Source organism: Globicephala melas, chromosome 5, assembly GCF_963455315.2.
Source record: "Globicephala melas chromosome 5, mGloMel1.2, whole genome shotgun sequence".
Lineage (NCBI taxonomy): Eukaryota > Metazoa > Chordata > Mammalia > Artiodactyla > Delphinidae > Globicephala > Globicephala melas.
In genome coordinates this window covers 114,162,081-114,189,189 of record NC_083318.1, presented here as the reverse complement: position 1 = coordinate 114,189,189, position 27,109 = coordinate 114,162,081, and the positions used below count along the sequence as shown (strand labels likewise).

General features: G+C 39.0%; 1 protein-coding gene across 3 annotated transcripts in view; it reads right to left on the bottom strand.

The window, feature by feature from the left end:
- The window catches only part of SLC10A7 (solute carrier family 10 member 7), a 253,234-nt gene extending 229,505 nt beyond the window's left edge, over window positions 1-23,729 (bottom strand). For all 3 annotated transcript variants that reach the window (XM_030878159.3, XM_030878160.3, XM_030878163.2), the window contains exons 1-4: window positions 23,415-23,729; window positions 17,346-17,428; window positions 11,009-11,145; window positions 5,596-5,671 (exon numbers count right to left, since the gene is read on the bottom strand). In XM_030878159.3, the coding sequence (XP_030734019.1) occupies window positions 5,596-5,671; window positions 11,009-11,145; window positions 17,346-17,428; window positions 23,415-23,514 (396 nt within the window). In that variant the 5' untranslated portion in view covers window positions 23,515-23,729. The remainder of the gene's footprint in view (window positions 1-5,595; window positions 5,672-11,008; window positions 11,146-17,345; window positions 17,429-23,414) is intronic.
- Window positions 23,730-27,109: the final 3,380 nt, after the last annotated feature.

The following is a 27,109-nucleotide window of genomic DNA, read 5'->3' as shown; positions in this document are numbered from 1 at the left end:
CAAAATCATTAAATACAAATATGCTACACAGTCGCACATTTTAACATACGAGAGCATATGCTAAACATGTGTACAGGTATTAAAAGATGTATATATCAGTGTTTGAGAGCATAAACTCAATGTCAATAAGTTTAATAACACAAAATCTGGAAAGAAAAAAGTTTTCTTACATGTATAAACACTGCAAAGAATGGTCAGCTGAAAAGAACAGTGTAACATGGAAATGTGCCCCAGTAATTTTCCCCCCATGCTAAAATCCATGTGGGTACATAGCCGCTGTATGTGAGACAGAGCAGACAACCACGGTGAAGTAGAATCGAAACCTTCACCTAATGGCACCTGACACTGCACTCAGCTTTTGGATCTTTTCATTTACATGCACGAAAAAATTTATTTTCTATCCTTAGCTTTTTCCGATATATGATACAAAAGATTAATCTTCCCTTACATTTATTTCAACAAAAGCCTATATTCGGTTACCTTATAACAGTATTTTAGAAAACCATGAAACTTAAAATTATCTAGTATTTTTACCTACAGATCATTTTCTTCCATAATCTGACATAAATATAAAATAGTCTATTCACTGCACATCGGAAGACATGACCAAAATGGACTTTGAAAGCTTCATTTCTGAAGCTCAATGTTCAATATTTATGAAAAATTGTGTCTTATTCCCCAGGACTTCAAAAACGCTTGACAGGGCTTCCCTGGTGGCACAGTGGTTAAGAATCCACCTGCCAATGCAGGGGACACAGGTTCAAGCCCTAGTGCGGGAAGATCCCACCTGCTGCGGAGCAACTAAGTCCCTGTGCCACAACTACTGAGCCTGCACTCTAGAGCCTGCGAGCCACAACTACTGAGTGTGCGTGCCTAGAGCCTGTGCTCTGCAACAAGAGAAGCCACCACAATGAGAAGCCTGCGCACCACAACAAAGAGTAGCCCCCTCTCGCTGCAACTAAAGAAAGCCAGCACGCAGCAACAAAGACCCAACGCAGCCAAAAATAAAAATAAATAAATAAATAATTTTTTTAAATGACAATCATGAAGCTGCACAATATAAACATTTAAAGAACTAGACCAATGATACTAGAAAACAAAGGAGATGTTCATAAATTCAGCATTATTAACATGCAACATTAATGTAAATGATTTAAATATCCACTGGGGAATGAACATGTAGATACAATTTCAAATGTTATACGTTGATGTCAAGAAAATGAGTGAACTTTGAACTTCTGCCAAAAGTCATTTGAGAAAGAAAAGTTTTTTAAGGGAATCACATTAGAAAGAAAGAGATAAATGACACCTTTAAACCAATTACCATTAGTCTCAGATATACCACAGGAGACCCTTTGCTCAAATTCTTTCAAGGCAATAGAAAGATAATCATAGCAGGTGCTAATCCAAGACTCCAGTAACTTCTCTACCTCACTAATTATGTGGCAACTGAAAGAATTACTTGGCATACTGAAATGCTGGTTAAATCCATCTATCTGCCAATTCCATTCCTACACCGAGAAGTTAAATGTGGCTTAGAGAAAACACACATCCATGATGCCTGGCTTCACTTTAAATGCATGGCTTGGTTTCAGCTGGGTCCTTGGTGCTGCCTGGCAATGCTACCATCTTCTCCAGTTGACTCACTCTCCCCATCTACATGGCAATTCCGCATTTTCTTCTCTCATCTCGAACATTAATAGCACTTACCCCCATCACCACTCTCTGCTGCTGAGAAAAAAATGAAAGCCACCAGAAAAAACTCCCAAGTGTACCCCTTCTACCCATCTACATGGATCTATAGCCAAGCACCCTGCCTTCCCTCTTGTTATTATGAACAAATGGTCCAAGCTCCTACTGAAGCTCATACAACCCAATACCATTGTCTCCCACTTGATCAAATAAACTACTCCAGCACTCTCTCTTAAATCCACAGCTTGCTCTCTGCTGTATGATTTTCATCATGATACAAATACACTGTCCTTTCTGCATTAAAAAAAATATCTTGAGCCCACAACCCTCTCTAAACATAGTCCCATTTCTCTATTCTCTTTTATCACAAAGGACCTCATAACAATGGTCTAGACTTCCTGTCTCTAATTCTTCTCTTCCTGTTTTCCTTGAACCCACTCTACAAGCTTTTGCCCCTACGCTCCACCAAAACCACCCTGGTCAAGGTTACCAGTAACCTCCACATACCTTAATTCAATGGTCAACTCTCGGAATTCATCTTACACAACTCACATTAGCAGAATTTGATACCGCTCATCATACCCTCCTCCTTCAAACGCCTTCTTCACCTGGCTTCGAGGATACCATGCTCTCTTGTTTTTTCTTCAGTCTCACTAATTATACTCTCTGTTGCCTTTGCTGGTTATTCCTCATTGTCCTGACCTCTTAAAGTTGGAGGGTTCCCGGACTCAGTCCTTGAACCTCTGCTCTTTTCTATTTATGCTCTCTCCCTAAGGAATCTCAACCTCAATCTTGGCTTTTAATACAGTTTATTCACTGATGACTCCCTAATTTATGTCTCCAGGTTTAGGCCACCCCTCACCTCTCAACCCCTGTAACTCTAATTGCTCACTGACATTTTCGTTTGGATATGTAATAGGCATCTTGACACATCAAAAAAATAAGCTCTTGATCTTTACCATATGGCTGACATCACAAGTGTTCATCAACGTCCAGCTCCCCTCCCCTTCAGGGCACAGGAATGACAACCCATGATAAGACCACATGACTTGTTCTGGCCAATGTAATGTGAGCAGAAGTGCCATATGTCATCTCCAGCCTGGACATGATAAGCCCATTGTGATTCTCCAATCTCTCTCCTTCCGTGCTGTGGCAACTGAAAATGTTTTGTGTTCCATCCAGATGGTGTACTTCAAGACGTGGAGCCAACCAGGCTTCCTTAGTGATGGCAAAGACCTTCCCACTGACCAACATGGAACAGGTACCATTAACAAGAAATAAACTTATATGCTTAACAAGCCATTGAGATTTTGGAGTTCTTAGTTATCACAGTATAGCCTTGCCTACCCAGACTAAATACCCCCCCAAAAGCAGCTCTCACGTAGTGGTCTTTTCTATCTCAGCAAACTCCATCCTTTTAGCTGCTCAGTCAAAAACCCTGAAGTCATTCTTGACCCCTTTCTTTCTCTCATACCCCACATCCAATTCATCAGCATACCCTGCACCTTCAAAATACATACAGAATCCAACCACCCTTTACTTTTTCCACTACCACTCTGCTCTTCAAAAGACACTGATAAGAACATGAAAAGACAAACACAAACTGGGAGAAAACACTTTAAAAGCATATAGATAAAATGAAGGGCTTGTATCCAGAATATATAAAACTCTCCAAGCTCATCAATAAGAAAACAAAACACCCAATTTTTTAAAAAACAAAATTTTAATAGACATTTCCCCAAGAAAGGCATAGATAGCAAATAAACACATGGAAAGATAAGAATGCTCACCACTATTAGTCACTGGAAAATGCAAATTAAATTAAAACCGCAATGAGATACAACTACATACATATTAGAATGGCTAAAATTAAAAAGAATGACAATACCAAGTATTGATGAGACGTAGAACACAGCAATTCTCATATATTGCTATTTAAAATGTAAAATGATACAACCACTTTGGAAAATATTTTGGCAATTTCTAAAAAGTTAAACATACACTGGTGGTAAAAGAAGAGTGTTTATATATTGACAGATATGGTCCACTCCAGAAGTTGTTTATAGATGACTTATATTTATTGGTGATTCTTCCCTTGGCTGAAAGGTGCTAAAACATACACCTATTAGATGATCCAGCCATTCCACTCCTAAGTATTCTCAAAAGAAAGAAAGTATATGTCCACTTAAAGATTTGTACACAAATGTTCATAGCCCAAAAGTGGAAACTACCCAAATGTCCATCACCAAGTGAATGGATAGTCAAATTGTGGCATATTCATACAAAAGACTACTATTCAGCAATAAAAAGGACTGAATTACTAATACACACAATATAGATGAATCTCAAAATAATTATGCTGAGTAAGAGAAGAAAAGGAAAAGAAAAGGAGTACACACTGTGTGATTCCGTTACAGTACGTCCCCTACATACAAACGAGTTCCATTCCAAGAGCGCATTCGTAAGTCCATTTGTTTGTAAGTCCAACAAAGTTAGCCTAGGTACCCAACTAACACAATCAGCTATATAGTACTGTACTGTGATAGGTTTATGATACTTTTCACACAAATAGTACATAAAAAACAAACACAAAAAATAAAGAAAACATTTCTAATTTACACTACAGTACCTTGAAAAGTACAATAGTACAGTACAACAGCTGGCATACGGGGGTGGCATCGAGTAAACGGGCAAGAAGAGTTACTGACTGGAGGAGGGAGAGGAGGTGGGAGAGGATAGAGCTGTCAGCGATAGGAGACGGAGAGCAAGGTGCAATTTCACTCATGCCTGACATCGATGGAACACACGTTCGCATCTTTGAAAGTTCGCAACTTGAAGGTTCGTATGTAGGGGACTTACTGTATATAAAACTCTAGAAAATGCAAACATCTATAGTAACAGAAAACAGATCAGAGGTTTCCTGGGGAAGACGACAGGAGGGAGGGATTACACAGCGGTACAAGGAAACTTTTGGGGGTGATGAACACGTTCACTATCTCAATTGTGTTGATGATTTCCCAATGCATACATATGTCAAAATGTTAAATTGTTTTAATTTGTTCAGTTTATTGTATGTCGATGATACTTCAATTAACTTTTTTTTTAAAGGAATATAGCAGGTACTGAATAAAGTAAATAAAGATGAAAACAGATGCAAAGAAAGCAAAATCCTAAGAACGAATTGCAGTGGGAACATTTATATCCTCCCTCATTCTATAGTATTCTTTTCTGAATGATAAAATATTAGTGGAAAAGGAGGAATAAGCTACTACAAAGCAGAGTCCCTCAGTATAAAGTCGTAGGGTCTTTCAGCCAAGAAAAACCACCTATAAGTAGCTCCCGAAATGGACAACTGCCACCCCAATATACAAGCACTCTTCTTTGGCCACAGTTTCCTAGTAGTTGAATAATTTCTTTGAATTCATCTTAGAAACCTGGCCTAATTTCTCCTTTTTTATATCATCTTCATTTGCCATTAAACTTATATTGACCCTTTTCCCATGAATTAATTTGCTACAAATTTTTTAAGAACTAAGGAATGGCCATGGCAGGTGTCCTCAGTTGATGAGTCTTGGATGTAAAAGTTCCTTGCCTTGGACTCACTGTCTTCTGTCTCCTCATTTCCCACTGAGGTAGAAAAATCACCATCTCTATTTCATTCACCTCCCTTGCTCTTCTCTTTGAAATCCTAAATTTCATTCATTATTGTCAATTTTAGCATCATCCTAAACATGAATTCACCCACTTCTTTCATATGCTGCTATGGTTATATGTTTTCTGTGACATGACTCCATCATAGAATAGAATAGAATAGAATAGAATAGAATAGAATAGAATAAAATAAAATATAAAATAAGAGCATAGCACCCACTTATGTTTAAACAAGTTAGCCCTGTGACTTACCTCATTTCCACCAACTGCCTTGGTTAAAATCACTGCAGAAGACACAGGGGGAGGCATGCAACCTACTGTCTGCAACCTGAAAAAGAAAAAAATAAGCAACTATAAGTAGGCTTTTGTTATCAATTATAAATAGTTTTCACTACATTCATTCTAAAATAGCAAAGCTGAGTAAATGAAAATAGGAGAATGTTTACTGATGCACATGCCCTTTTGAGTTTAGACAATTCTATATGAGGCAACATGGCTTAATAGAAGCTCTCACTCCATTCCACAGACTTGGGTGATTTTATTTTTTAAATTATTTAAGGTCTTATACAATTCAAAAAACAGTCAGGTTATGGTGAGTGTAGTCATTGCAAGATAACCAAAATGGTTAATCATTTGGCAAGTGTATATAGTCAGTTATTTTCAGGTATCTTTTCCTTACATTTTTTATAGGAAGGTTTTTGGCAAAAATAAAACTTTAAAACCTCTTGCAGATTCTTTTCCACATAACAGCAATTCTCAAACTTTCATCTCATAAAAGACATTTTCATGCTGTTGTAATATCATTATAAAAATAGGCATGACACAATCATGTACTTCTTAGATTCAGACCCTATAGTAAATTCTAGTGTCTATTCTAAATTTGGTTTTTATTAAACTATGTGTATACTCCCAAGATCGTGACAAGAATTCTATTCTCTTAGTTTAGAATAGAAGACACATTGCATGACAAGCAAATGAAATTATGAGTAGTAAATCCAAGTATTAAAGATAAAAAACATTCCTCAGCATTCATACAGAATATATATTCTGGGGACAAAGCCCAACTAAAGTGGAAAGTTTATACAAGGAATCAAGTACACAGAGTATCTGACTAATATTTTGAATGTAGGATCACAGGTCATTTTTATTCACTTTTGTAATAATATATTGTCTAATCTTTATGCAATGAATTTATATTGGCTCTGAAGTAAGAAAAAATAAAAAGTTTTCATTAATTTTTGACTGAAAACTTAAGAAAAAACCTTATAGGGAACTTCCAGTTCAATTCACTTTAACATGGTCTTCTTTTAAGGTCTGTTTTCCCAAGTGATGCTGAAGTAGTCTGTCTGATTAAGAATTCCCAATCTCTGAGCCTTCCTTGTAATCATTACCATCAACATCACTAATATTACTGAGATTTTACCATCTGTAGTAGATACTGTTCTAGACACTTTACTCATTTATCCCTCACAAGTATTTAAGATAAATACTATTATTATTCTCATTTTTACAAAAGCTGAAGTTAAGACAGGAGTTAAATATATGACCAAACTCACAAAATCACCTATCTTGGGTTAAACTTTTATTCTGTAATCCAGGGCCAAAGCCTTACCAAGGCCACCCCTCCAGGCTCTCTGCCTTCTGGCTTCTCTACCACCAATACAAGGAACAGGTCCTCTCAGGTATTTTCAATCGAACTTTTTCAAACTTTCCCTCTCATCTGGCCTCTTCCCCTCTATGTACAAAGAAGGAGAGTTCTCCGTATCTTAAAAAAAAATCTCTAAGATATATACTGAATACATATACTTTCTACAGGTAGGACACTACACAAGGGTATAAAAAAAAGTATAAGACATCATTCCTGCCTTCAAGGAGGCAGAATATTCAACACACAAATGTAGATAACTAACCTCAAAATTAGTACTGTTGCCTCCTCAGGATGTAATAATACTTTTTCCACTGTGGCTCACTGTTGTGCTCTACCTCCAAGACCCCAAAGCTCATTCCCTCTTTACTCCCCTGGAATCTGACTTATGCCCCTTCTAGTAAAAGCAGTAACCTTATAAGTAACCAGCAATCTCCCAATCACCAAATCCAACATCCTTTTCCCTGTATTCATTCTCCTTTCCTCCTTGCTTCTCAAAGCACTCTATTCTCTTGGTTGCCATAGTACAGTATCATTCTAATTTATCTCCTGTCTTTTAAACCAGCCCATTCAAGTATTTTCCTGTCTTCTGCTCAATCTTATTTGCAAATCTGAATCTATATGAATACTTACAAATTTCTATTGCTAACCCTAACCTCCATTCCCAAATCCGTAGCTGTCTATGACTGCCACCATAAACAAAACATGTCTAATGTTGAATTTATGTATATTCTAAGAAATCAATTTTGCCTCTCAATTAACCTATTTCTTCCAATGGGACAGCTTTTTTCCTAATGATCCAGTCTGAAACTTTGGAGTTAAGTGGAGCTCCACTCACTCTTCACAAACCAAACAATCGCCACAACCAACTTTCCATTCTTTTCCATGACTACTGTCATCATCCCCCTTCAGATGCTTTTCGCCCAAGTCTGGACATTTCTAAATGCCTACTCAGTGCTCTCTCTACCTTCACTCTTTCCCTTTAACACAGCAAGGTAAGGAGTGTGCGCTCAGAATACATTTATCTCAGTGATTTAAACAGGACCTTGATGTAGAAGTCGGCAATTCCCTCCAGTTAACATACTAAGTGTGTACTCTCAAATTGGGAGGGGAAGGGAGAAAAAGTGAGTGAGGAAGAGCTTTCTCTAAGTGAGGTAGACTAAGTTTGTACTCCGTTAAGTTTAATATCCTGAGCTGAGAATTGTATGCTTTTTTTTTATTTAGCATACTGTGATTACAAACTCTACTCTGCTCTGCTTATATACCCAGGACAATACTATCAGACAATCTTCTTTAATGACCATTTTCTAGCATGTTGTTCTCTTGTTTAGCACATTTAAGAACGCTGCATCATCTACAGATTCAAACTCAAACTCCTCAGCCCAGTAGTTCCAGTCTTGCAACTTGGCCTTAAGGAAGCTTTTTATCTTTGTCTCCCACTAATGCCTCATGTTTGAATTCTCTTCTTTAGGAGTACACAACCCTTGCTGCACCTCTTCCCCTTTAACTGATTACACCACTTATCTAACAAATCATATGCTGCCCCATTTTATTGGTTACTGTTTTATATATCTGTATATATATCCTACATATCCAACTAAATTGGAAGTTCCCTGAATACAATGAAAATGAGTTAATATCTTCCAATTTCTTGAGTGCTCTCTACAGGGCAGATAGTTGGTAAATACTGGTTCTCTATATGCATCATACCTTGTTGCTCTAAAATGATGTCATCACATTTATGTAGCATTTTATGCTTTCTGGTGAAATTTTATGTTCATTCTCTCAAACTCGACCTGGCCAAAACAGCACTCTTGATTTCCTGCTCTCGTCCCAACCTATTTCTCCCCCAGCTAAGAAAATGATGCCGCCAATCGGCCAGTGGCTCATACCCCGAATCCAGACTCCTCCCTGTCCTCTCTCCACAACCTATCCACCCATGGATACTGAGAGCTCTAATTTTAAAATATATCCTCCATACATCCATTTCTTTCTTCTGAGCTGCTCCCTCATCACACTAGCCTCCAAGCTGGTCTCCTAGTTTTCTCTCAGGCTCTTCTACTATCTATTCTTCATACAGGAACTAGAAGAATCATTTGCAAACATAAATCAGAACCATATTACTCTCTCATTTAAATCCCTCCTGTAGCTTCCTGCAGCACTCGAAATAAAAACTGAATGCTTTACAAGCCTACAAGGCTCTGCATGACCAGGATCCTATCCATCTTTTCAACCCCAAGTCACATTATTTGTCCTCTATATCATCAGGCTTTGGCCATCATTGTCACTTTCCTGACCCTAGAAGACACCAGGCTTGTTCCAGTCCTTAAACATTTTGTTTCCTTTACCTTGAACATTCTGCCCCCAGAACTCTGCAGTCTAAATTGATCACCAGCCTGTCCTCTCAACCATTCATATCACACAGTTTTACTTCAGATCACTTATCTCTATCTTGATCATCTATTTACTTATTTATTGACAATCACACCTAGAGTGTCCTTGACGTGCAAAACTAACTTGCCAATTTTGTTCACTGCTGTTTCTCTAATACCTATGATAATTCCTGGCATATAGAAGGAGCTGAATAAATGACTTGAATAAATGAATGAATAAGTGATCTCAATTGATATCCCCACAGCATTACTAAGCAGGCAATAAAAGTATGATTATCCTCACTTTCTACAAAGGGAAATTGAGGTTCAAGACTATTCAATGACTTTCCTAAAAGTCACATAGCAACTTAGGGGCAAGGTCAGACTGCAATCTTTAGGCTTTAAGTTCAGCGTTATAGTTGTTATACCATGATGCTAAAATGTGGTTAGTTTTAAACCACTTCAAATAATTTTTAAAAATCATTAAATCCTTTTAACAAACATGGCAACATTTTTAATGGGAGAAAAGATTCTAATAAAAATCTATTGCTCTATTTACAACAGTCAGGACATGGAAACAACCTAAGTGTCCATAGACAGATGAATGGATAAAGAAGATGTGGCACATACATACAATGGAATATTACTCAGCCATAAAAAAGAAACAAATTGAATTATTTGTAGTGAGGTGGATGGACCTAGAGACTGTCATATAGAGTGAAGTAAGTCAGAAAGAGAAAAACAAATACCGTACACTAACACATACATATGGAATTGAAAAAAAATGGTTCTGAAGAACCTAGGGGCAGGAGAGGAATAAAGATGCAGACGTAGGGAATGGACTTGAGGACACGGGGAGGGGGAAGGGTAAGCTGGGACGAAGTGAGAGAATGGCATGGACATATATACACTACCAAATGTAAAACAGCTAGCTAGTGGGAAGCAGCCACATAGCACAGGGAGATTAGCTCGGTGTTTTGTGACCACCTAGAGAGGTGAGATAGGGAGGGTGGGAGGGAAACGCAAGAGGTAGGAGATATGGGGATATATGTATACGTATAGCTGATTCACTTTGCTTTACAGCAGAAACTAACACACCATTGTAAAGCAATTATACTCCAATAAAGATGTTAAAAATAAATTAAAAAATAACATGAAAAAATCTATTGCTAATTCAATTATCCTATCAAACATAAAACAGAACAAGGGAAAAAGTAAATGTTTGTCCCCTCTATATATTTTTCTTTCCTATGCATTTTAAAAACACATATTATAGTCAGCCAGTATCTGTATACATTTGGTAAGATATAGAACACAAAAGTTAAAGCACCCAATTGACAGCCTACATTACACACATGCACACAGACCTTACATCCTGTAGTGCCTTCCAATTTTCTCCCAACAGAAAATTGTCTCTCCTAGAACCTTATCATTTAGCAAGAGTGTATATTTTAAGATTCTTGTTATAAGATTCTTTAATGCAGTTCCTTAGTGAAACACTATCACTTTAAAGAATAATAATAATGTTAAAAGTGTTTTTATTTCCTTATATGACACATAAGCCCTTTTGTGTACAGTTGCCACAGAAATAATAATGTTACTAAAGATACCCCATTAAAAGTGGACACTTCAAAATATTTAAACATACCCTTTTAAAAGCCACTCATTGATGGGTGTGATTGACAAAAGCTGAAGAAGAAGCCATATTGCTGCTGGGAAGAATGCAAGTGTAAAGATCTGAATAAAAAGATGTAGTTTTATATGCACCAAAGCACTTGTCAGCTCCTGTGAATATGAAGGACACAAAATAACAAAGGTAAGAAAACTATTTCTGAAGACTGCTACCAAAACAACATCATATGAATTAGGTTTTTTTTAAATTGAGATATAATTGACATATAACATTATATTAATTTTAGGTATACAACATGAAGATTCATTGTGTATACTGCAAAATGATCACCACAATAAGTCTAGTTAATATCCATCAATGTGGAGTTATTTCAGAGCTAAAACTTTTACCTATAAGCATATGCATAAGAGACAGACTTTAAGGGAAAAAAAAGTTGTTCATCATAATTATAAAGTATTTTTCTATAAAATTTCTGAAGCATTCTAATTTCTTTCAAATACAGTATACCCCAACAATTCAGATTTGTAAAAGTCTGGAACAGGACTAAGCTAACTACCTTTACACTAGTATAGATTTCAGAATTGTTGACACTGCAGACAAACATGTATGTTTAACTATTTAAAACAAAATCTTGTTTAAAAATTTTGGCAGGACCTAGAACTTTAATTAAATTTGATAATTAACCTCTACTCATTACACCAGACCTAGCAAGGACTCGATTTGGCAAGATGTTACTAAATCTACACACAAATCCTAATTTTTAAAAATGTTTTCCCAACAATATTCTACATTTCAAAAGGGCTTTTTTCCCCAAAATCTACTCACTAGATTTCTTTATTAACATTTACTGAATAGTAGCTCTGTGCCATGCTCTGAGCTTGCCACTTTATGTATGTTATCTCATTTAATCCTGACAACAACCCAGTTAGGAAGATATTATTATCCCTATTGTACTGATGAGGAAATTGAGATCGAGAGTGAAGCCCAGAATCAAACCCATTTCTGGCATTCTATCAAACCCACTCACTCCTGCTTCTCCCACCATGTCACACCGCTGCCCCAGGAGAGAAAAGATTTGCATGAATCATGACACACCAGGCACATATTGTAAGTCTCACAGCTAAAAAGGGATACTCGGTAAACTTTGGGATTTCAATATGTACAAACCAACAAGCGTTTACATTTGAATTTCTTTGAGTTATGTGGTTATTCAGCAAAAATAAAACAAATTCAGAAAGTAGTAGAATATAAAACATGCAGGCAGTCATTAAACACATTCAAAGTTGCCAGAGATTCACTGGTTTATAAACATAGCACTGTCATGTTCCCCACCTCCCTTAGTTCAAGTAAGTCATGAACTAGCCTCAGAGACATTAGCCAAAGTTCATGGTGTAATAAACAGTAGGTTAATGCAAACTCATTCACTGGTCACCACTTTCTGCAATCTGTCTCATCAGTTCCCACCATTAATCTCCCTTCATGTTACACAGCAGTTCCAGTTTAATCACAATACGTCCCTAATGGCATCTATGGAACTTCTGGAAATCTGGGTCTAATGCAGGACAACTGGGAAACACTGTGCAAACTGGAAGCCACACTGGGTCCACGGATCTGAGCTAACATAAAAGGAGTCATCTTTACAATGAACCCGAAATTGCACCCCAGAGAAAACTTGAGCACCAGCAGTTCCAAGAATTCTCAGCAGTCTTGAAACCAAATCTCACGCAAATACACTCAGAGGCATTCTTAAATACCAAATGAATATCAGTAGGTTTTTTATTTTCAAAAAATGAAAATAAAATGATTAGCCAGAAGGCAGTAACAAAGACATTTGCATACACTTCTCATAGGAATATAAAACGCTGTAACTTTTCTGAAAAGTAATTTGGGAGAATATCTCAAGGACTATAATAGGATTCATACTCTTGGACCCCAAAATTTTATGTCTAGGCATTTCTCCTGAGGATATAAAAAGTGGTTACAAGCATTTATATATAGAATTGGTTGATAGTCACAGCATTATCTATTACAGTAAAATCTGGAAACAACTTATATGTCCAAAAGTGAGGAAATAACTAAATAACTTAAGGTAGCAACAGAGTGTTCAGAGCTATTAGAAACTATGTTAAAACTGTGTAGACAAGGATGTAGAAGTTCAGGGTCTTGCCCTACTTAACCAACAGGTGTCTCACTGGCACAGCCTACGTAGACCAACCTAGCAACTCATTCCTTCAGGCGGCAAACACTTACCCAGCACCTGCCTCCTTTCTAGGTACTTGGACTATCTCTCACAACTCAAACTTCACATATCATCTGACCCAGCAATCCTACTTAGAGGAATTAATCCTTCATACATATTCCCAAATGTAGGAAATGACGTATTTTTAGGTTATCCTTTGCAGAATGTTTATAATAGCGAAACCCCATAAGTTACCTAAATGCCATTCAAGAGAAGATGAGGAAAATATATCAAGACACATTCAAAAATGGAATATTTTTCAGCATCCAAAAAGAAACAGGGAGTTTTTTATGTGTTGATATGAAAAAACCTCCAAAATATGTGTTTTGAGTAAAATAAGGTAAGGTGGCAAACGGTATAAAACACCCCAGTTTGACAGGGGCGGGGGGTGATACACATATGTATGTTTTGCATAGAATACCTCCAGAAAGATACACAGAAACTGTTAACATTGGTTGTCTCCAGAGACGAGAACTGAATATTTAGTAGGGGGGTAAAAAGAAGACTTCTCATCGTATATACTTTTGTACCTTTTGATTTATGTTCATAAAAGTAAATAAAATATAAATTATCTTATTTTCAAATATGAAGAAAAAATAAATGAAATATATTACATGGAAAATTACTATTATACACTGTCATGTATTAAAAATAAAATTGTATGTGTGTATGTATGTGTATATTTATGCAAGTATGTGTATATATATATACACATATATACATATACACAATTTTTTAAGTATTTTATTTTTAAAGTAGTCTCTATATAAAAAATGCGTTTAGGGAAAAAAGGGCTAAACTACACACAACTGTTAACAGCAGTTATTTTTATTCTTTCTAATCTTTCTACATGGGGAAAGACTACTTTTGTAATCATGAAAAAAGTTATAAAAAGTAAAATGTAGTTAGAAAACACTAGTTGATCTGAAAAATGACAGTAGAAACAACTGATATTGTATCAAAATAATGGAACAGTAAAGAACCCAGCAAAATGAATCACAAGGGGCCACTATGTTGGGTCCTCAGGGGCTTCTTAACAACAGGGAAATAACAGACATGAAGTGTTTCCAAGAAAGATTTTCAAGACTGTCACAAAAACCCAGTATTCTATATCTTCTATACCTTCTTCATACAACCTTAAAGATAAAATAAGCTTGCACTGGAAAAGAAAAAGCAAGTAAACACTATAAAATTCAAAATACTATTATTCCATACATATCCATGCAGAATTGAGGGCCACATACTCAAATAAATACCATCATGAATAACTGAAGAGTTGATACCACATGACATCTTATTTATTCACATGTAATACAGGTCGAATCCCATTAAAATAAACTTAAGGAGATACTCCACATACCAGGGCCTCACTGACAGCATCAAGAATCGCTTGAAATCAGAGGCTCTGACTGGGACTTAGAAATATTTTCATTACGTACCAATTTCCCTCCTAACCCTTATTTGACCTTTATTGGATTTGCTTTCGGAGAGTCAGCCTCATAGCTCTGGGCTGGAAACAAGCGGCAAGAACCTCAATTTTAGAATTTGCTGTATTTATTTCTAAGCTGATGGGATTTTTCAAAAATGATCTGTTTAGGAAAATAAAGGAAAGCCGGTATATTCTGGCCTAGTGGGGACCCTTTTCACGCCCTGAGTTTCCTGTTCATCTTTGCTTCTGTCCCGAGGCAAGTACAAGTGCACAAGGTGGCAGTGCCTTGTGGCCACAGGTGCTAAACAGGTACTTGTTTAAATGAGATTGGTCTTGTCACAGCCTCTTAAGTAACAAATCCTCTGAAACTGTAGATTTGAAGTTCGCTAAATATGAAATATATTTCGAATGTGACCTTATTTCATGTCACTACAACAAAATTTCAGAAACCACTTCAACAGGTATGTCACAAACTAGAAATCAACAGTCATAAAACCGAAGACTTAGCATTAAATCTTTTCAGCATGAAGTATTAACACAGTCCTTTATAACTTTAATAAATGAACAAAACAAATTCTAGAATACACATCATTACATCAATGTATAAGTAATACTACATGAAATGTTCACTATAAATCAAACTTGAGTGGGGCCGATGTAAATGCTTTCAAATAAACGCAAGTTAATTATAACCTACCGTCTCCTGTGCGCAAAAATGCACTGTTCCAGGACCTAACAGGATATAAAAATAGTAGTCCCAGCTGAAATTAGTTTGTAAACTAGAAAACAAATTGTTACAATCTTGTTATTGAAACAAGATTGTTAACTAGGAAACAAATAACAAGAAGTTCACTACCTCCTAACTTACAACTGTTTGGTTGCCCGGGAAATTAACAGGGCTTAGAGATGGTTTAACATTACAGAATGACGCAATCTAGGGCATCTTAAGTTAAACGGATCTTGAAAATGACTTAATGTTGTATTAGCTTGAAAAGGGCCTTTAATATGGAAGAAGTGGCTTTGATGGCTATTTAGATGCCACAATAAAGCACAGGATCAAGGCATTTCAGCGTTAGATCCCAATTAGCTGGATGATTCTGAAGGTTTCCTAGGTGCTTACAGAAGAATTCGGTCCTTAGAGAAATGCTGGTAAGTATGACCTTCTTCCTTCTTCAACTCCTGCATCCCGCAAAGTTGGCTGCTTGACAGAAGAGCATTAAGCAAGAAGCTAAAGGAGTGAGAGAATCAAATCTTGCCAGATTTCCCATGGCATAAAGAACAGCCGTAGCCATTAAGCAGCCACCAGGGGACGTAGTTAGAGCAACGTCCCAAGTAGGGGACTTGGGTAAGGCAGCTGCTCCACAAAGAGCATCAGCAAAGGCCAGCAGGAAGACCTCCAGGGAAGCTCAGTCCAGCACCACAGGAGTGGCAGCTATCCTTCTGTATCACTGGGTCCCACATTTGAGAACCAGTAGGAGAACTCAGGCGTTGACAGAAAAAGCCTGTGCCCCCTTAAGCACTAATCGTAGTCCCTTATTGCAATATAATTTCCAAAAACTAGAATTCAACATATTTAGGAAATCCTGTTCTATGTCAGTTTTCAAAAGAGCAAGTAATTAGTGAGAATATTTCAAATTCTTGAGACAAAGTTTCTCAGACACTACACGGGGATCCCATTTACATCAAAAATGTCCCATTGATAAGATTTATACCAACCTGACAACTACAGAATACATAAATTTAGTAAAACCATGCTTTTTCCACGTCACTACTAGGATGGTCAAAGAAGAAGGTAACTAAATTGGGTCTTCATTCAAAGCACACTTCAAAGAAAATAAACTTAAAATAAATAAAGGCAAGACATAATGCTGAAACAAATTGTACAGCCATTTCTAAAAAAACCCAAAATCCTGACATAGTAAGATTTCCCTATCTACATAAGAATAAGCATCTTAGAATGACAACTTTAGAAACTCAATGTAATTTCTTCAAAAGTAAATAGGTATTTTCTCCTCTTTTTTTCTTCTACTACAATTCAAAAGAGAATCACAAATTCTACTCATTCCTCTCTTGGATGTAAAAATGCCTGGATTTGTTTAATTCTATAAGAATCCCATATTTAGTGACACCTAGATCAGTAAATAACATTACCTGTGTGTCTTCATAATAGATGGTGGCTTAGTATGAAAAATTCCAGAATTTCTCTTAAAACATTTATTAATATGTAACAGATATACCAGCAAAGAATATACTTTTAAAAAAATTAGTTAAAAATTATAACATAACAAGCATCACTTGAGCAGCATAAGTCCTGGAAGCAAAAGATGATCCACAAGTTATGGAAACCTAACTAAACATCAATAACTCCAGTGCGCCTCAGTGCCACTAGAGTGACCACCACAATCTGAGGAAGACCTGAAGTAGATGTTTCAGTCCAGTTGTTGTACTGAAAACATAACCACTATAAACACACCCTTATTCTCCATGCCACCCAGCTATGCAGTATCTATAATATATAGGTACAAAACGCAAGTCCTTTGCTGCAGTCCAAGTTCTCTTCTGTGATAGTGAAGCTTCAGACTGTACCTACACACGGCTTTACAAAAGGAATCTGAAATTTCAAAAGAGTAAGCATGAATTAAATTTTTCTCCCTGCTTCTCATGTGCCCCATAGTTGACAGTACCTCCGTATTTAATGATAATCCACTGTTAAAGAATATTGTTGCGACAGCAATGTAGGAGACAGTTATTTCTGGCATCAGTGGTCCTAAAGAGAGAGAAATGAGTCACTGTTAGATAGGCATTTCCTGTAGATAACTTGACATGAAAGGAGAATCCATTGGAGAATAAACGGTACTTTAAATCTCGGTGTCGCCGCTAGTATACTAATGTCCTGACAGAGTTAAGTGTTTGCTGTGATGCAGCCTAACTCCAGAGGATTTTCCAGATAGGCGAAGACCACGGTTGTCCAGTGCAGCACAGTATCCTCAGAGCAGAAAAATGAAAATAAATGCTGCTCTCACACGAGAGAGCAAATAGGCCGCATCCTTCCATATTAGTTCCTCTAATTTTATCTGCCATAGTAAATGTCAGCCCTGCCGACATTTTGATTTCTGAATTCTAGCCACCAGAGTAAGTTCTGGGGAAAAAAAATTTCTGTTGTTTTAAGCCACCCAGTTTGTGGTAATTTATTGTGGCAGCGCTAAGAAATGAACACACTCCCTCAAGCCAAACAACAGGACCACATCATGGTTCCTCCATTGCCTGTAACCCTCCACCATTCCAATAGATACTGCTCAGCAAATAAGACCAAGCTGGGGAAAAATCACCACTCAGTCAGTCAACAAATATTCACTGAGCAACCACAAGGCTACATTTTAGGCATTTGTAGCACATCAGTGAATAAAAGAAACAAAGAGCTCCTCAAACACTGCAATACCTAAGTGTCCTCAACAGATGAATGGATAAAGAAGATGTGGCACATATATACAATGGAGTATTACTCAGCCATAAAAAGAAACGAAACTGAGTTATTTGTAGTGAGGTGGATGGACCTAGAGTCTGTCATACAGAGTGAAGTAAGTCAGAAGGAGAAAAACAAATGCCGTATGCTAACACATATAAGAAAAAAAATCTAAGGAAAAAAAAAAAAAGGTCATGAAGAACCTAGGGGTAAGATGGGAATAAAGACATAGACCTACTAGAGCATGGACTTGAGGATATGGGGAGGGGGAAGGGTACGCTGGGACAAAGTGAGAGAGTGGCATGGACATATATATACACTACCAAACGTAAAATAGATAGCTAGTGGGAAGCAGCCGCATAGCACAGGGAGATCAGCTCGGTGCTTTGTGACCACCTAGAGGGGTGGGATAGGGAGGGTGGGAGGGAGGGAGACGCAAGAGGGAAGAGATATGGGAACATATGTATACGTATAACTGATACACTTTGTTATAAAGCAGAAACTAACACACCATTGTAAAGCAATTATACTCCAATAAAGATGTTAAAAAAAATGATAATCAAGTTTGGGGATCTTGAGTTCTATAGTGGAGACTATAGTTCATAATACCATTTTATATACAGTAGATCTTAAATGTTCTTATTATAACAACAACAAAAAACATGGTAATTATGTGAGGTGAAGAATGTGTTAACTAACTTGATTGTGGTAATCATTTTGTATATCTAAAATCATCACATTGTACACCTTAAACTTATTCAATGTTATATGTTAATTATATCTCAATAAAGCCGGAAAAAAGAAAAAAAAAATACACTGCCATACATTCTTTTAGATACCTGGCATTTACTCAAATCATTTTGCTATGATCTGAGAAAAGGCAGCAAAAGGGAGAAAGTAGGGGAAGAGGCATTACACTTCAGGGCAGTGAAAGTGGTTCAAAAACTTAAAAAGAAGTACATTTTTCCCCCCATACTTGTGAGTGAATCTGTCTCAGCTGCTCACACTTCAAAATAATATTTCCTCGAAAGCTGAGGAAGGTGATTCAGGAGCAGGTTTGAATGTCAAGGAATCTGGCTTGTTTTAGTAAATGCCTTCCAGGAATTTTTAATATCCTGTTTGTTTTTTTTCATACTCATATCCTTTTTCTTTTCCTCCAACCCCTTGCTTTTTGTGAGACCCGTTTTTGTCAACTGTGCTGCCATCCACAGTGGTACCCCAGATTCTCTCTATAGGGTGGGTTATAGTTAGCAGTATATTTGCAAGCAAGAGCTAGGTGATGCGTCCAAAGATTCATCTCCATAGCAAGCACACGGCATTGACTTAGACCACATGTTTCTTTGGAGCAGCTAAAGCATCTACCTTAGTTAGCCAACAACTGGATTTTTTAAGAAGGTAACTCTTCCTACACTCCATGCACATATATATATAAATACACATGGTAGCTCTTAACTAACTGGCATAATTCAGTGGAATGATTCCTTACTTTGAATGTCTTAAATCCTAGAGACAGGGTATACTGTTTATTTTTATATTGTTTTTTGTATTAGATGCACATCCAAATAACTAATCCATGAAAGGACCTGGTGAGGCTCTTCCAGGGCTACCTACAATGTACCTTTTTAAAAGGGAAGGAGGAATTAATTCTTATCTGGGGAAACCTAAGGCCCCTTTGAGACAGCTGCTAATGGATCGCCCACGGTGTGAATGCAGAACTAGAAGCAGGCAGGGCTGAAATAAAAAACTAGTAAATATTTGCACAGAGGTGAGAGTTGAAACTACGCTATGAAATGGTATGTGGCCCCTCTCCAAGGTAATGATTATATCCTCCAAGTCATGAAAATAACCAGATTCAGATCTTGGGAAGGCTACAAAGCGCAAAGTGGAAATATAAGTTTTAACTCTTCCTTAAACCAAAGCAAAAAAAAAAATGTTTATCAGTGAAAATGGAATGGAGTAGCAACATCAAAAGAAAAATTGGCCGTAAAAAATGAAGAAATTTTGGGACTTCAAACCCACGCTTTTTAATGTGGGAGTGGAGTGTGGGGAAAGAAGACGAGCTGGAATGTTTAGGAATGCAAGGAACTATTACCGTTTCATCAAATCTACTTATCTAGTAAATTTCACTCCTAAACCTAATCTAAGGTATTCATGCTAATATTCTTAAGTTTATACAGTAGCATGTTTCTGGTTATGTTTTCTTAATGCAAAAATGAAACAATTTCCTTTTTAGGATTTATGTCTTAATTAATGGCAAAAATTTCAGTTAAGATGCAGGTAGAAATGAGATGCTTAATCTGTACTTCCAAAGAAGTAAGCCTTTCTCTTGGAGAATGAATGGCACAGTGTTGAACTCTGGTAAACTCTAAGATGTGCATAGCTCAGGGCTCCCCTGTGTGGAAATGAAACAAGAGTATCTACACTTCAGGATCTACAATTTACATCTCCTGTGGCTCTTTACTTTCAACCTTGTATATATTTTAAAATGAAATGTAACTGAGTAAAAAGAACAGGGAACTAAAAATTAAATTTTCCATGCTAGTACCTGTTACACTTTTTCCCATATGGAAAGTCATTCAACTTCTCTCACTTCAGAGTTCCCACCTCTATAAATTTCCTGCCATATATAACTCACTCACTGGCTATAAAGATTGTTTTTTAAGGGAGGGCAGAGCAAAGGTGTGATCCTTTAAGTGTAGAAGTCTTACACTTCAAAATAGAGTCATTAAGGTATTGATCCAGGTAAAGGTGAAGTGAGCATTTATTAAGTTGAAAACAATCAAAACTTTCTACTGAAGAGAAAAGAATGTCTAGAAAACTGTTCGACTGAAAATTGTTCAGTCAATGTGAGTGCATTAACAATGCACACGCATTCTAGTGTACAGACCCCAAAATGGAACTTCTGACTAAAAGTGACAAGCAAAAAGAGATGCTTTAGGTCATTCTGTAGAGCAGAAGAGGACAGACCACTTTCAGGCACCATTACTCTCCTTGTTCCTAGATTTTTGTTGTTTTAACTGATGGGGTCAAAGTGTTATTTGGTACTATTAGGAAGTTTGTTTTTATTGAAGAAGTTTTACAGGTGGGAAGGTCAACTGAAGTACCAAGAACTTAGCCTGACAGCTTATATAAGACAGCTTATATAAGCTTATATAAGAAATCCCAAACAATTGTTTGTTTAACTGTTGTTTTTAGAAACAGTAACTTTTACACTTGGACAGATCTCAAAAAATCACATGAATACACAGTTGTCTAATATTACCCGATTCTGCGCAGCTTCTTTTGGCCTAAAACTCAGGGCATGGAAACCATCTTTATTACAGAGAGCCTTTCTTTATAATGGTTATTCATTTTTAGTGATTTTTGCCAAGAATATTTGGATGGATGTTGCAACTGGTATGAAATAAGGGGGAATCCTGGTCCCCAGTCAGTCCTTCCTCTTCCCTAAGCTAGCTAACCTGACCTAGGGTGAGTCACCTGACCTGAGGTCTCAGTATCTTCAGCATGTTAGCTGAAAATAAAGTTCCCTCAGCTCTTAACAGTCTCCTCTTTTATAATTAAACAAACGAACTCTCCTAGATTAATGGCATAAGGACTAGTGAAAGTGGGAAACAATATTTCTAAGATACAATAATTCCCAAAACTTCAAGAAGCAGAGTCTGAGGGAACAAATCAGATTACAGAATCCATCTCACACAGGCCACTGTGGGGAAGCCCTAGGGAAATGATTCAGCAATCAACAGCTCTCCTTCCCACTGAGCAGCCCAGGAATAGAAGAGAAAAGGAATTTTACCAAACCTAGTCTCTGCAGGTCTCAACTTAAAGATCACACATCACCTGTGATTTCACCTTAACACTGAGCAAATCAGAGATCTAACCCTAGAAGCTATAAAGTCTGCAAGTGAAGCTAGTGAAATCTACATTCCAGATCACCACAAAGACGCTCTCTAACATTCTTACTACCTGGCTAGCTGCAGGGACAGGGAACTCATTGGACAGTACCTAAATACCAACCTTCACAAGTTTCCCCAAAGCTCACAGAGAAACTATGTCAAATGAGAAACTGGTATCTTCAGCAGGGTAACCCCAAACAGCTTTACTCTCACAGTTACCCACCCTCCACATTTTGTACTAAGTTGAACATAGAAGAACATAAAATAAACCAAAAAGTTTGAATCCCCACTACCTTTGTCCAAAAAATTCCTTTTAAATGTTCTCTGAAGCTACCTCTAAATGGAGGTATTGAGGGTAGAGGGTAGAAGGAACCACTGTTCTCCTGACAGATCATTTCATTCAATTCCATCATGTTTGAACAAAAAGGTTCAAATAACTTCAAATATCCTCCTGACAGCTTCCTAGCATAAAGATTGTGTGTGCTCACTTCGGTTCTTATCTGTCCTTGCATGAGTAAAACCTGTCAATAAGTGTGAAAACTGCTAAACAAGGTCAAACAGACAATGAACTGAAGAAATTCAATTAATGTTTATGAAAAGTGGGACATGATTGTCTAAGGGTAGGAGGAGGGGGTCGGGGGGCATGAAAAGCTAACGGTATTTCCAGTCGTTTCCACCAATGCCCATCCACACATGACAAGGATCCCACAATTCAGAGATCTGGGTGTGATTTTTAGCCCACCTACATTTCCTTGCCAAAATACACACTACACATGGTCTAACATGGATGGATCTGTTAGACTGCTAAAGGTAGCAATTGAGTCCCGGCAGCACACGGAAGCAGTTGAATGCAACGTGTCAGTCGGTTTGAGAGTTTGTGGAGCGGCAGGAACTGCAGCAAATCATCACCCTCCAACATGTGGGCCAACAAATCTGAGTTGGAAGAGGAATGGGTGTCTCTTTTTCTTTCCCCACTCCTTTTTTTTTTTTTTAACATGGGGGAGGGGAGTGTCGGAAACAGACAAGGTAATGGTGTCCACTCCAAGATAGATAAGGAACTCCTGGCAACCTAGCGTCCCTTGGGATAGGATGCTACTTTGAAGGCAAATAAGTTTCATTCTCGGTAACCTCACTCCTTGACACTAAGGATACTCATTGATTGTTCGCGGAAAAGGCAACCTGCGTTCAAATTCCCTCGCCCCGTTCCTAATTATGAATCCTCTCTGGGGCTGGCAAATTAAAAAACCAGCAAGAGGGCCAAAAGACACCTTGGACTGGTCAGTGCCCCTAAGAGAGGCAGACACTCCCCAATTCCGGTCTCCTCTCCTTCCCAAGACTCGCAAATTAGTTCTGAAGTGGGAATCGCAGTGGAGCATATGCAGAGGTGCAGCACTTACCCCCATTCACCCCTATGGACGGCTCCAGCTTTGCTCCGGCGATCGCCAATACTATTCCAATCATGAACCATTCTTTCCTCATTCTCTCCAGTAGCCTCATGTTTGTTAGGGTGGGTGGGTTTTGTTTATTTGTTTGGCTTTTTTTCTTTTTAAGCTGCTATCGCTTAATCCCCGGGGCGTCTCCACACTTTCCACGGTCCCACCTGACATGCAGCAGAGCAAGTCAAATTGCTACTTGTAAATTAAAGACCGGGGGGTTGCTCCCGCTGCTTTGACGAGGGCTGCGAGTAGTAGTATCCAGTGACAGGAGAGTCTCACTGAGCGCCGCCATCATTACCGTGTGCCTACTAATAGACGCGCACAAGCCACCGCGGCTCCGGCTGCGCCTCCCAGCCCTCTGAAGCGGACGTTTGGGCCAGGCCGACCTGCGCAAGCGATCGAGGAAGGGAAGCTGGCCGCCGAGTAGGGCTGACAGACTGGCCACCGTCAAGACCTGTGGAACCTTAGGAATGACAGGGGCGGGGAGTGGCGTGAGGCGCCACAGCCTCCTAGCTCTATCAAGGGTCCGGCTCCAACAAACCTTTAGACACAGCCCCCCGCGCCCCTGGAATACATCCATGGAGAGACTCTTTTTGGCTTCGCCTTGAGCCTGCGGTAAAGGCTAGCGTGCGCTTGGGGCAGGGATTTCTCTGTCGGCAGCTGCGGCGGCGGGGTACAGGTTTTTTTGGTGGCGAGCTTCTTCGAAGCATTACGACGCTTCCTCGACGCCGGCGTTGACGTGTACGCAGGGGGGGAAGGGGAGGCCGCTCTCGGTCTCCTAGTCCCGGCCGGAGCCTCCGGAGTTAGCCATGCTCATACCCCGGCGCGGGAAAGCGGCACCTCAGTGCGGGTAGCTTTAGCCCCGGAAATGCGTTGAGAACTGAACACCGAGCCGACGCCCACATACGTAGCAGCGTTGCAGCCCGGGAGGGTGGGCGGTCCCCCAGGTCGGTCATCCGCGGGTGGGCGCCGGGCCCCGACCCCCTTCGCCATCACCAGCCCCAGAGTGGGGACTGCAGAGGTTCAGCCCCCTACCGGGAAGCGGGGACCACATCTTCCTTTGGGGATGGTGGGTGAGTGCTTGAGCTCCCTCCCTACCTCCCAACGAAGCTGACGGGGGGGGGGGGGGGGGGCGGCGAAGTGGGAGTCTGTGCTGGCGAGTCTGAAGCGTGCACGCTTTCGCTTGACCCTCAGAACTTGCCCCACCCAAGCAGCAGGGCAACTGTGGGAAGATCAGGATACCCAAGGCAAAAGTGGTGAGGGACCAGGAAGAGGCAGGACTCCTGTCTTCCGTTGCCCCACGTGCTAGATCCTATCCGTCCCCATTTCTCCCTTGAAGTGTTTTCTGCCAACCAGTGACATTGATAGTTTCATGAATGGACTTCCTACCCACAGACCCTGCAGGAACATCAACTCTTTCCATTTTGCACCCAAATAAATAAATCAGGCAAATGTTGTGTTACAGTTTACTAAGAACTCAGATCTATTTACAGCAGAATCAAACTCATGGAAATGATTTTTGTTTTGGTGGTTACTTAAAGGGAAAGAATACAGTGCACTGTGAATTCTGTATTAGTTTCCTGCGGATACTGTAACAGATACCTAAAACTGGAGGCCTTTAGAATAATGGAAATTTAGTCTCTCATAGTTCTGGAAGCCAGAAATCCACAATCAACGTGTTGGCAAGGCCACACTAACCCTGGAGGCTCTAAGGAGAGAATCCTTCCTTGTCTCTTACAGCTTCTGGTGGTTGTTGGCATAACTTGGCTTCCTTGGCTTATGGCCACGCCACTCCAGACTTTGCATCTGTCTTCACATTGCCCCCTGCTCTTCTGTGTGTCTCCTATAAAAACATTTGTCATCAGATTTAGGACCCAACCCGATAATCCAGAATGATCTCATTTTAAGATCCTTAACCATATCTGCAAATATCCTTTTACCAAATTAGGTAACTGTACTTTGTTGAATGGTGTCCCCCAAATGTTCATGTCAATCCAGAACCTCAGAATGTGACCTTATTTGGAAATGGAGTCTTGCCCATGTAATTGGTTAAGATGAGCTCATACTGTGTTAAGATGGGTTTAAATCCAATGACTCATGTTCTTATAAGAAGGTCACGTGAAGACACACAAAAGAGACATGAAGAAGAGATCATGTGAAGATGGAAGCAGAGATTGGAGTGATGTGTCTGCAAGCCAAGGAATGCCAAGGGTTCCACTTTGGAACCAACCACCAGAAGCTGGAAAGTTGTGGGAGTGGGGCAACCGGAAGCTGTGGTAAAGGATTTAGATTTTATTAAACACTGTAGGAAGCCACTGAAGGAATTAAAACTAGCTAGTGGAGTCATGTCCAGTTTTGCTGGAGAGATTACTTTAGAGGCAGTCTCTGAACAAATGGTTCAGAAAGAAGTGACTAAGTCAGCGGAGCCGGAAAAGGTAATTAGTATAAGAACTTTTAAGCAGGAAGAATCAAAAATAAATGACCAGGGCTTCCCTGGTGGCGCAGTGGTTGAAAGTCCGCCTGCTGATGCAGGGGACACAGGTTCGTGCCCCGGTCCGGGAAGATCCCACATGCCACGGAGCGGCTGGGCCTGTGAGCCATGGCCGCTGAGCCTGCGCGTCCAGAGCCTGTGCTCTGCAAGGGGGAGGCCACAACGGTGAGAGGCCCGCGTACCGCAAAATAAATAAATAAATAAATAAACAAACAAATAACCAGTTGCCTATAGGGGAGTGGTGACAACGGTGAGAGGCCCGCGTACAACAAAATAAATAAGTAAATAAATAAATAACCAATTGCCTATAGGGGAGTGGCGAAACAGTCTAAAATGACTCCCAGAGTATGTCTGTCAGACAGATGCTCGTGCCAGTCACTCAGCCAGGGAAACTTTATATAGTAGATTTGGGGAGGAGATTATAAATTCAGTTTATATCTTGTGTTCAAGGCCATTGGAGCATACAAATAGAGATGTCCAAAGGGGGTAGAATGGATGTTTGAGTTCATGAGTACAGAGTTACTGTAGGTCTGGGATTCTTCAACAATAGATTATGGAAATCATAGGCATTAATATAGCAAATATTTACTTTTATACTTTGTCACATTGGTTACTCAATCTCTGAATATAGTTCACTTACTTATAATATTTATGAATGTTTACTATGTGCTAAGAATAGGAGTACACCTTGTGATTGAACCTGTTCCATCAGGCTATTGAAAAGATTCAGTGGGATGTACATTGTATGTACATTGCTTTGCATGGAAAAAATGCTCAGTTATTCATTTATTCCACAAATACTTATTGAGCTCCTACTTTGTGCTAGACGTTATTCTGTAAAAACGGGGGTTACAAGGAAAAGTGAGAGACAAGGTGTCAGCTTTCCTTGTGTGTTCCAATGATGACATAAAAATGAAAATTAACAAGTAGTGATAACTGCCACCATGAAAATAAAACAGGTCGCTTGAGAAAGTAACAAGGAGGCTACTTTGAGTGGTCAGGGAAGGCCTTTCTGAAGGATGCAATTTAAGCAGAGACCCAAATGATGTGGGAACATTCATGATGCTGACATCTGAGAGATCAGCACCTCAGGCAGAGGGAGAACTGGTGAACAACCTTTGTAAATGCCCTAAGGTGGAAATGATCTTGACATGTGTTTTAAGTT